Source organism: Boleophthalmus pectinirostris, unplaced genomic scaffold, assembly GCF_026225935.1.
Source record: "Boleophthalmus pectinirostris isolate CB_2022bp ecotype Guang Dong unplaced genomic scaffold, ASM2622593v1 HiC_scaffold_7, whole genome shotgun sequence".
NCBI classification, from domain to species: Eukaryota; Metazoa; Chordata; class Actinopteri; order Gobiiformes; family Gobiidae; genus Boleophthalmus; species Boleophthalmus pectinirostris.
In genome coordinates, this window is record NW_026571473.1 from 20797059 (window position 1) to 20808963 (window position 11905).

Here is an 11905-nt window from a genome sequence, read left to right on the forward strand (position 1 = left end):
TTTCATACATTATCAGGATCAGAATAAAAGTGATTTACCCCCAGAGACACAAACAGAAACCATGTGACTTAGTGTGGTAAGAAGGGGACAATATATAAACAGTACACTGGCCATATTGGAGTTAAAAGCAGTACTAGTTGTAATAATAGCAGCAGCCAAATCCCTCACTCTCCTTGATTGTTATGACAGTGTCGGCCCCAATATAATTTATTCTGGTTTATTTTAGTCATGCACAATTCCCCGAAAAGGACACACAGGTCAACTACCGTTCCAAATAATCCATTTACCACCTTTGGCCCTTTGTCCGAATCAATAACGCAAAGCAACACTGTGACACGGTTCACACATTTCTTTTTGGGAGAATTGACAAACAAGCAATCCCAGGAAATTTAGAAAAGAAACCGTCCAAAGTCAAAACAGCCAAAATAATTAAAGTGCCCACTCAAGTGTTGGGGGCATTTATTGAAAAGACTCAAGCAGAGCAAGAGCGGACTACCCATAATTCCATTCACCTCTCTCTCTGCCTCTGTCACGCCTGCCAGCTTTATAACATGTAGCTTCGTAAACAAAATATTCAGACAGGATGACAAGGCTTTCTGTTGACACACATTAAAAACCAGAAACACTCCAGGAACGCTGTCTCCTGCCAACAGCAACTGGCATCAGATACTTGCAATTGAAGTGATTTTATAGATAGTCAAAGTACTGGGAAAAGAAGACACAAACTATTAAAGGCACTTGTAATTTTAGCAGCTAAACAGTTTTATGCTGTGTCTCTAAAATGCAGTACAAGCAGATGCTATCTATAAACTGCACCAGTACAAAGGGACACAGTTGGAGGGCTTAAAATGAGTAACCCAGCATCATGAGAACGCTCTTATAACTTTTTACATTCACATTGTGCTGTTGCTGTGTTCCTTTAACTGAAATAGGAAATCTGTCCACACATTCCTAACAGACCAGAAATTTATATCATTATAAACACCTTTTTTGTGTGCGTCCTCCCATAAAATAAATCCTTCAATAATAGATCAACAACAACATGGTTTCAAGTTAAGACATGGCAATGTTACCCTAAATTAAAGTTTGGGTTAAGGTTTGGTTTATTATGACTAAGGTAAATATCAGTCTTTGGTAAATGAATGGAAGTCTTGAAATGACCAAGTGTATAAACCTGAACATATGTTTCTCTCATTTGTTTTTCTTTTTGACGTTCAACTCATTGACTCAAGTTCTATACAAATATTTAAAATACAAATATAGATATACAAATCTTTAAAATATTTACAAATAAAGTCTTACAAATTAAGTCTAAAGTCTACAGAAAGTATATTAGTTATGTCTTCGTCATAGATCACTTTTTGACACATTAGATTTGAGAGCGTATAGTCCATTAATTGTTGCAGCTCTACCACTCAGAGAATACTAGACAAATGTCAACAGGATAAAATTTATAACCAGCTTTTTTTGATCAGCTTTTAATGTGAACAGTTATTACAAATGTGTGCAGAATATAAATGTATGTGGAAAAGAAGGTACAGTGACCTTTAAAATGTGTCACCAGTGAAAGAGAAAGATGTAAAAAAAAATAAAAAAAATAAATAAAAATAGACAACCTGCCTTCACTTTTCAGTGGTGTCAAAAACAGAACATTGCCAAAAGCCAAAATGCCACAAGAGCATTTAAATGGACCTGGAAAACATGCTATTTTAGTACAACTTGAATGTCATATCTGGATATCATAACTAAATGTGTTTCATTAAGACTAGCTAATTGCCACGTGCTGTGAACCTGCCAGAGGAAATACAGTAAAGCGGTGACTTTAATAACAGCCTGTCACAGTTCTACAATACTGTCACCATAATAACAGGTGACTGCTCATTCAGTCATATAATTGGCAAATAAAACGAATGGAAATGGCTAAAACCTGGACCAAAAATAAATTTCTCTATTTTGAGCAGTAAAATTGTTCCTTCATTGCCTTCAAAACCATAATTTGTTTCGTCAAATGAGACCATTGTGTTATGTCTCTCCATCATAAGCGTGAAATCATACCAGTCTTTTCAAAACCATGAAAAGCATTAAGAATTCTTCATTTGGTGAATGTTTTTGCTTTGGAGGCAGCCATTAGCTTCCATTGCTTTTCAGTGAGCTTTGTGGAGTCTGGAGGGTATAAAAAGGAGGTATAAACAGGTATGTACAAACATAGCATGTGACTGTATCTAGTGCATTATAATAGAGACCATAGTACATCTCTCAGTCTCCACTCACACCTCCTATGAGCTTAAAATAGGGGCTGAAGATGACTGTTTGAAAAACCTGATGAAAAGCAAAGAGAAATGGAGCAAAATGAGGTGTAGAAAACCCAAGGACACTTTCCAAGGAAGAAGAAAACTGAATAATACATTTCACATTTATATGAATGTCACCTTTGTAGTAGTGAATATAAACAACCCTAATGCGTTCTGTCACTTCAATCTGCAGCAAAGTGGACCTGACCTTTGCTCTCCACACTCTGATCAACTTGTGCTAATGTGACATTCATTTGCAGTTTTTGGCTAATTTAAGCAGAGCAGAGGCAGCTAAGTTTCAAAAAAAAAAAAAAAAAAGGTCTACTTTTTATCTTTGCTGTTACAGGGCCAGTAGAAAATCCTTTTAAGTAAACAGAAAATGCTATTTCAGAGAAATGTAAGAGAGGATATCTAAAATCTACCTGTCACAAATTGCAGGAGGCTGAAGCCATGATATACAGTACTAGGAAAGGTCTGGTCTATCATAGGGGAAACTTGTTGAAACCTTTATAAACTAAACTTCCCTGCCTTTTAAATTTTAATTCTACAGAACTTTCAGAGAAATGTCCAATCAAATTAAGATATTTTACTTATTCCATGAAGCCACATTATTTTTGTTGATGTAACCTTTTATTCTCACAGTAGCTATTTCGGCACTCAGAGAGGTTTAACTGAGGCCATTTTATTTTCTTACAACCCCCCAAATGTCGATCCTCTAATTCAAAGCCACAGCCATGCTCCTTATCCTCCTCTCTGTATCCTCCATCCCTCCTTCACCAGACGGGCTCGCTCAAGTACTCTTAAATCTGACTTTATTGGAGGAGGAGAAATATGACCAAACAATAATCGTTTATAAATCATGTCAAGGCTGTATTTGAGTCCAAGAATTTATATATCATGTAAATACAACCCACTAAATGAGATAGGAAAGTAAAAGACACACAATTAATAACTTGTTCGATAGGCTTTTATATTGCTCTCTTTTAATTTAGAGTGTTGTAAAGGGCTCTTACTGATGACTGATTGATAAGCACAAATCTTTAGAGAGAAAAGTCTGGGGGTGGTAAAGGAAAAGTTACAGAGTGAGCACAACAGTTTGGTGGAAGAGGATGGGCAGGAGTTAGAGTGACAGACAGTAAAGAGGCAGAAATATGTGGATACAAGTGGGCTCAGGTGGGCTCAGGTGTTCAGCGAGGCCACGGAATTCATCGTTGTCAGAGGGAGGATGACCTGAAGAGACATTACCTGATCTTACTGGGAGTATCAGTTATCCAATTTCATATCTTCAGTTTGACACTCGGGGAATTGGGGTGTGACTACCTTTACAATCCATTAAAAGCTGTATTATAGAAAGGTTTATCAACATTTGAAGGCTTAAATTGAGGAAATGTAAGGATTGTTTGTCTTTTTGTGGATGTTTTAGGTCTATTCTTATTCTTATCCTTATCAATGTATGTGTTCTAGCAGTGCATTTACTGTTGCTGTGTCCTTAGCAAGACACTTTACCTACCTTGCCTGTCTGAATGTGATGTGTATGTGTGCATGTAAGCTTGTGTGTGACTAATGCAATGTAAAGCACTTCAAAAGTAACATCTCATCAGCATGCAAATAGTAAAGATCAAATATAGAAAAGAATGAACATTTGACCATATATACTTTTTTAAAAAAAATTTCACATTAGTGTTAATCAACTAAAAACTGAATCCAAGATAAGTATAAAACAGCTGGTAAATACAGTAGTATATTATAATATAGAGGTATTACAAATGGTTACAGGAGTTCACACCTCTTGTCCTTCATATTAAAGCAAAGAAAATCTCTCTCTCTCTCTGATTCATATTTGTCAATAATTGTCAAAAAAACGGCAAACCCTCGGGCCTCACAGAAACCAATGTGCGTGGGAGTCATTTTTCTTTCTCTTTCTATTTCTTTGCAACCTTCATAGTGAATCCTTCGACTTCTGTGTTGTTCAAAGTTAAATCAAACCAAACAATTTGCTCTGAATAAGTTTTGATCAACACAGCTATGACCATTATCTGATAAAAACAGCAGGGTGAATCTTAGACCAGAACCTAATGGCTTTCTTCTAGCCTCGGGCAAACACATTAGTCTGCATTTCTCTATAATTATATTAAGTCACAGGATAGATTTATCACAGGGAGCTAATATTACCCCCTACCAAAGTATGTGGTATGCGTTCTTCAAAGGGCTTTTGGCAATAAATTTGACTAGAATAGTAGAAAGACTTTTAATAGTGCAAGTTTAGTTATTTTAATATCATAACACTAATCAAATCTCAAGTAGCATAAATGTAAGTGTCTTCATTTAGGCTCTGCAAGATTGATTGATTGAAATTCACTACATCAATGTTATGGATGAGTCTTTTTAATGGAGAGGTCAATTGTCCATTAAAAACAAGTGTTCCAACACACAATACATCACAATAGTGAGAGAGGCAGACTATAGTTCAAATATGATGGCACATGTATTGCTGATATTCTACAATACCAAATATACTAAGACCGACAGCACAGTATATGAGCAATGGTTGTTGTGTGCACCCAGTGGTTCCAGTAAATGTAACTGGGAGGCCTAATTGACTGTTTAGATCCACTGCCAAACCTCTCCCATCACAGACAGAAGAGATGAGTGCAGGAGAGAGGAGAAGAGTGGGGCAAAGTCTCTTGTGTGGTAGTTAATCTGCCAACAGCTTCACACATCGACACTTCCCAAAGCAAATGCAGCCAGTGGGAAGGAGGTAATTATACACTGTACATGACCAGGGAGCACTAAAAAGAGCTCTGAGAATAGACTTAATGTATAGGTGCAACGGCTGACGGACAGGATGATATAGAGACTATGCACTTAGTTGGAAGCATTCATTGTCTACAAAGAAACTAAGAAATTATTAAAGTACAGTGTGTATGTATAAATATTCAATTAAAATTTAACCACACCAGCTACATCTAGCACATTATTTCTTCAATAACACATCTCTTTATTCTAGAAAAATATGACAGACATCAGTGGGGGATTCATTAAGAAGGAACTCAATATGTGCCAACATCTGTATAAAAGTAGCGCCTGCAAACTGTAGAAATAGGTTAGGATTAGTAAATATTGTGTGGCTGAACTCGTAACATCTCGGAAGCTAAGCATGGCTGGGTCTGGTTAGAATTTGGACGAGAGATCACTGGGATTACCAGGTTATTTGTTCCACAGCAGTGTGAAATGAAATACTATAATGGAAAATGCTTTGAATAGTGCTATATAAATCCAATGCATTATTATATTCAGGGCTATTCAATGGCCATATTTCATTCATCAAACTATTTATAGAGAAAACTTAAGAAAGATGATTTCTTGAGATAGCTGCTGTGAGACTGAGCCTCTCAATTTCTCAACCTATTATATATGTACAGTTATGGTTAAGATAGAAACCTTTAACATTTCAGCAGGTGGATATGTCAACAGAATACAGTAGGATGTAAACATGAAGCTGGATTTTCTGAGAGTAAAGATCTTAGTTTTGGATGCCTCCTTGGTATCTCCCTGAGAGGTGTTCTGGGCATGTTCTACTTGGAGGAAGCTCGGGGACACCCTGGAGGGACCAAAGTCCAGAATGTCTTTTTATATCTTTTGAGCTGTACATGTGTTGCCTCTGATACTGTAAAGGAGACAGTGTGTTGTCCCAACTTTTTCAGATGAGTTACTTTTTTTCCTATTAAGCACAGCACATCATTTAACATATATCACATAATCTTAACATACAGCTAGGGATTCAAAGCAGATGCTAATAGAATTACTCGACTGCATGGCTTATTTCGGAAAGCTGCCTACCTGCGCTTTATGCAAATCAGGACACACTAGGATTTCCACATACAGAGTTGGAATACAGGCCCTAGGCTCAACATCTGACTGCAGAACAAACTGATTACATATCGAATACAGGCCAAATTAAATCAGATAAAGTTGAGTTTAAATAACAACTTGGGGCTTTAGGGCGCCAAATTAAACATGGGCCGCCTAATTCAATAAGGAGCATAATTCTGATTAAATTTGGGCCTCCAGCGTAGAGGAAAGATGCATTAGGGGAAGTCACGCCAGGCATTATAGGATCTAGCAAACAGAACCAGGTATGCTGGAATACACTCTTATGCATAATAGTTACGCAACATTTACAAACTATACACGGTAAAAGTTCTGGTTTGAGGCTGCAGAGTGAATCATGCTATAATACTCATCACAATTAATGAAATAATGCAAAACAATACAGATCTGTCAATGTTTGTTTCACTATTGCCATAGAAGAATGTGAAATTAGTCTGACAGTGGTCTGCCCAAGTTGTGATCTAGTCCTTAGTTTAGTACTGGTAAAAAAATGTTTTAAACTTAATAGCCTGAGACAAATGAACCATTAACAATTGATAGGCCAAATAAATATTCAAATGAGCAATCAAACAATACAACTCTCCCAAGTCTCAACCATTATGTTTACTAGCTGAAAGAATTAATTTTAACAGGAACTTAAATGCACCTTAATTGACACTATAGAAAATGTCCCATGCTAATATCCCACAATATATAGGTATTTTGCCACATTAAAAACATCTGAAAGAGCTGACAACAAGACTTAATGAATATGAAGTAAGTAAGTTATTTCAATCTCAATTTTTTCACAGAGAGGACTCAGGTATGAAGGGCTGGAAAAGCACATCCTTGCAAGTCAAATACCATTATGAAGATATTGCACATCTGAATACCACTGCCTTGGTTTCTACTACAGAGTACAACCACCATATTCATCAAGAGAACTGAAACAAGTGCAAACACATCAGAGGGGAGTGAGAGAGGATGCTGGCTCCTACCTGAGGTATCGCAGCGGCTCTATGGTCTCCACTTCTGCCTCTGCTGAGCTGTGGTTCATCTTGTCCATCTGTTTTCACCCAGCACAACCAAAACGCACGTCAAACACAGTCAAGGCAGGGATGCGCTCCGAACGAGAGAGAGACTTCCTTCTCCCTGATTCAATAAACACACAGTGAGTCTTTGGGAATCTGAAAGCCTCCCTCTATTCTTTTCTTAAGCACATGAATGACTGAAAGGCTTTAGAGTAATTACAGCCTGCCTCAGAGGCTATAAAACAAATGGAAGCCTATTTGCCTATTCTACACCTCTATACAAGTGTACCCCACTGTGGACCTGGCACTGTCTATGATAAGACCAGATGGTTTTCTGTATCAGCTGTGCTCACCGGGAAAGTCAGCCAATTATAAAGGCGGATGCTTGCTGCTTGCCGCCTGATTGGCTGAGGGCTGCAAAAATGGTTGCATCCGAGGTACACCCTCCGCCACAATCTCCCACACTTCTCTTTCCTTTATTCACACCAGTGCACATAGGCATACACTTATAAATGTCCTTGGTGGTGAAAGACCTCTGATGAGGTATATGAACCCTTGGAAAGAAGAAAAAACAGCAGCCCAGATTTTACATTGCACACTGATTAGAGAGAAATAAATCATGCGCATTGCTGTGTAGAAAAACAGCCAATTACCTTTGCACAGTTGAAAATAATGCTGGTTGGCTATGTGGAGAACTTCAATAACCCCCATAGACTTTGATTGCATCAAATATTTCTTATGGATCTAGGTCAGCTAAAGCAAACGAAAAACAGAGTTACCAAGTAACATAAAACTGACCAACATACAAAGTGTCGAAATCATTGTGGTCGGTTAATCAGTATGGCTGGCTAAATGGACACAGATTACACAGATTTACCTGAGGTATAATGAGGACATATCTGGGTCAACATGGTGGTAAACAACAGCCTTGATTCTGCAAAAAATAAAAAATAAAATCTTTCCGTCATTGGCCTCTGAAAATTTAGAGACTACAAATTTTGTTCAGATGTTACACATGAAGGTAAAACTACATATACGGCGCATTTACGGGGGGTTTCCTCCTAGCACTAGGCAGTCTTCTTTATTTACCACTTGAAGAGTACCAGACATGCATTGATCATGAACTACCGGCGCCATCTAGAGATAGAAGTCGGCAATAACAAGAGATTTACATTGAGCGTAAAAAAAAAAGTGCAACAAATTAAGAGTGCTTACCTACCCTTAAAATAAGATGATTTTTTTTTTTTTTTAAATCGTGAAAAAAGCCTTCTACAAAAGTAGGTGTACTCATACATAATTGGTCTATTTGATTTATGATTTATCTCTATAAGGTAAACTTCCAGTCAAAAGTCACACCCATCAGATAATGACCGCATGAAGGTATAATTAATAATATATAAAAGTGCCAGAAAACTAAATGCTTAAAGCACTGAATATGGTCTACATTTCAACTCATCAGTGGGCATCATGTATAAGGCGTAGAGATCGGTTCTATATTTTAAAAAAATTGACACTTGTGGGGTTAAAATTACTTTATTATTTGATAGAGCAGAAAAACCAAAAACAAACAAATTTGTAATACAATGTTGTTGTTTTTTCCATCTGGGAGTGACCCCAAATAAACGGAATGGTGATATTGTTGCCAAACAGCAGCAGCAACAGGCAGTACTCCGGACAGCACAGAGTGACACATAATGAAAGCATTGATTAAGAACTGTAAGGAAAATTAAATGAGTTTGAATCTTTCTTTACCTTCCACCTGTCTGGAATGTACAGTCATTCTGGAATTCACAGAAGATTTTATTGGTTAAATCCAGTCTACTTTTATTACCTTTTCCAATGGCCACCCAAAAGAAGGCATCATTTTCAAAAGATATTGCAATGACTTTTACACTTGCATTGATTATCTTTCCACCCCACAAAGAACACTGAGTTTATGGTACTGTGTATGTTATGTCAAAAAGGAATAAAAACTTAATATGGAGTCAAAAAGAATCTACTAATTCAATGAAGAGCTGTTGAATGGACAGAAATAGACTAAATCTACTGGGTGCGGCAAGCTCAACATTGATTTTGCATTATTGGGAACAGTATATTGCTTGCACAATCCAAATTTCATACACACATTAAGTTGGTTTACATTAGTTAAAGCGTTGCCGTCCCAGTGACTAAATGAACAAGAAAATGCCATGAGCAATGGGAGATTTCCCATTTTGAAGTAGGACACAATGTACTCACTAGCTTATCCTGTGCTGCTGCGACCTGATAAAATGGACTATAGCTCATGTGAAAGGCATAGTTAGCTCAATTCAAGGACCTGACAAAAAATAAGGAAATTATACACACCATAATGTTAAAGACTAAGAAGTTCAGGTCATCATTGCTATAGGGGATTTGCATAACTACATTCTGAAAGCTGTCCAGCTCCTCTCGGACCAATTGTCAGGTGTAGGACAAATATTTTAAGTGGAGATTTTTTTTCAAACTCAGGGCAGAAGCATAAATCTTTACTAACATGACCCTATAAATAAACCCAGACAGTTTGTCTAAAGAAAAAAATGCACCACAACCTATTTACTAAAAGCAAAACAAATGTCAAAAATATGACATTCCATACACCCTCTCAGTTCAGCATGAATTCATGTTTATATCACCAGAGGGTTCAAACAAACCAGAAACCTTCTAGCAGAAGGGATTCCATTTGGGCTCCACTAGTTCTTTGGAAGGTTTTAACAATATTCACCAAGAATAGTCCTCCAAAACCTATGCCATCCTTTTTTTTTTTTTTTTTTTTTTTTTTAACATTAGTCAGTGAAACCACAATTTTATTATTTCTCTTCATCTTAGAAAAAACAAAGTATTTAAAAGTAGGCCACTACTTTGAACCCTCAGATGTAAAACCACCTCAACAGTAACATTTAGCCTGGAAATTCAGACCTTGACAAGAATCCTCTTCCAAAGTATCAGGGAGCACAATATTCCAAACACTATTTGACTTACAGAAGAAGAGACAAAGTCCTAACATTCAGCCATACAAAATAATCCAAAGTGTCTTTACTAGGTGCACTGGGGCTCATAGAGACACAGCAGTCAATGTGCACCAGGATATTACACGTCTTTTCACTGGATTCACCTTTGCAAAGCTGAATTATTGTAGATGGGGCTCAAAGTTCAGCCACAATCCCTGGTGTTGAGGTCTTCAGTAAATTCAGTCTTTCGACCACAGACTGAAGGAGTTGGACGTAAGGCGTTCTTATTCATTGTATATAATAGTTATTTGCTTTCTTTTCCTGCCTTATCCAGAGGCAGTGGACATCAGGAGAAGCACTCTCCTCTATAGGTGTACAAGGATTGCTCAATCACAACACCAAAAGAGGAGGCAGTCCAATTTTACGTCACAACCCCACAGGTACTATTTGACATACTTCCTTATACCCCATAAACTCCAGTTGTTGAAGCCATATTGGGATTAAGAACAGAAGAGGAAGAGAGTTTAAGGAACATCTTGAGGAACAGTGGTTTGCCCATGCACATCTCAGGGCCAAATCTACTGCACAATTGAAGACATTGGCTGTTATTGACATGAGGGGTGTGGTTTTGGGAGGAGGGGGTTGGGGGTTGCATTATTTCCATGTGTTGGCTGCTTGCGAGATGGACCGTGAGGGGATCATGTCCAGAAGATACTCGCGCTGACGCTCCACAGCAGAGGAGGCCTTGTGGGCCGATAAACTAGGATTTACATAGGCCATGGTCACTCCTATGAGAAGAGAAACATGATAAGAACCAAGAATCTGCTTAAAGGAGAACAGGATTTAGGACTTTATATTTTCATTAAAAATAGGAATAGCACAGATCAGGTATGACATCATTATTACTGAATGACACTTATATGTGGATCAAAATCCAGCCATACTCGGATCAAATAGACCACAGACTGTAGTTTATACAGTTGAAATTTGAGTAATTTGTTTATGCCAGTCATAATGTTATGCCTGATTTGTGTAAAGGAAAGAAGAGAATGAGAGCCCATGAGAAATACCCTGATTCTTTAAGAGAAAGAGGAAAAACCAATGCTGAAACTACAGTGAACAGATGTTGGAGGAATGAGAGAAGCAGAAGTGACAGGATCTTACAGTGGGATGAGGAGCCCAAAGAGGAGAAGAGCGCACTATGTCCCTCTAACCTCATCTGACTTTATCTACCTGTGGAGCCAGTACTCTTCCTCCAGCCAGTCACGTTTCCCTGGTTACTGCTGCTGGCGCTGACCTTTGCCCCCTGCTGCAGCGGGCGTCCTGCAGCCGCATGCTTACCTGCCCTGCCGCCCAGCGCCGCGGCCGCCACCGCACTCTGGAGCTGAGAGGTGGTGTAGTGGGCCACGCCGCGAGAGCTCACTGCAGACGAGAAGCTGTGCTGCTTCTGACTCTGCGCACACACCCAAATGGACACAAACACTTCTATGAATTCCTAGCCAAGGTAAATTGTTTTACATCATATTCCAATTCCAATTCCATTATAATAATAAAGTGCTAATAAATTTTATAAGATAGTTGTGATTGCAAAGAATTAACATTTGTATTAATTAATATGCTCCAACACATGAAGATTACTAGATTTTAGAAAAAAATATAGAAATATCATGCCATTTGTTCTGATCTATACAATTTATTGTGCTGAACAATTCTGAATTACATAACTACAAGAATGTTTGTCCCT

General features: G+C 37.9%; 2 protein-coding genes across 2 annotated transcripts in view; both read right to left on the reverse strand.

The window, feature by feature from the left end:
• The window catches only part of yjefn3 (YjeF N-terminal domain containing 3), a 65603-nt gene extending 57340 nt beyond the window's left edge, over positions 1 to 8263 (reverse strand). Inside the window, exons 1-4 of the mRNA XM_020940066.2 lie at positions 8070 to 8263; positions 7846 to 7945; positions 7546 to 7746; positions 7160 to 7227 (exon numbers count right to left, since the gene is read on the reverse strand). Of these exons, the coding sequence (XP_020795725.2) occupies positions 7160 to 7227 (68 nt within the window). The 5' untranslated portion in view covers positions 7546 to 7746; positions 7846 to 7945; positions 8070 to 8263. The remainder of the gene's footprint in view (positions 1 to 7159; positions 7228 to 7545; positions 7747 to 7845; positions 7946 to 8069) is intronic.
• Positions 8264 to 8706: 443 nt separating this feature from the next.
• The window catches only part of LOC129412047 (transcriptional repressor p66 alpha-like), a 3805-nt gene continuing 606 nt past the window's right edge, over positions 8707 to 11905 (reverse strand). Inside the window, exons 2-3 of the mRNA XM_055164800.1 lie at positions 11395 to 11656; positions 8707 to 10949 (exon numbers count right to left, since the gene is read on the reverse strand). Coding sequence (XP_055020775.1) covers positions 10816 to 10949; positions 11395 to 11656 — 396 coding nt within the window. The 3' untranslated portion in view covers positions 8707 to 10815. The remainder of the gene's footprint in view (positions 10950 to 11394; positions 11657 to 11905) is intronic.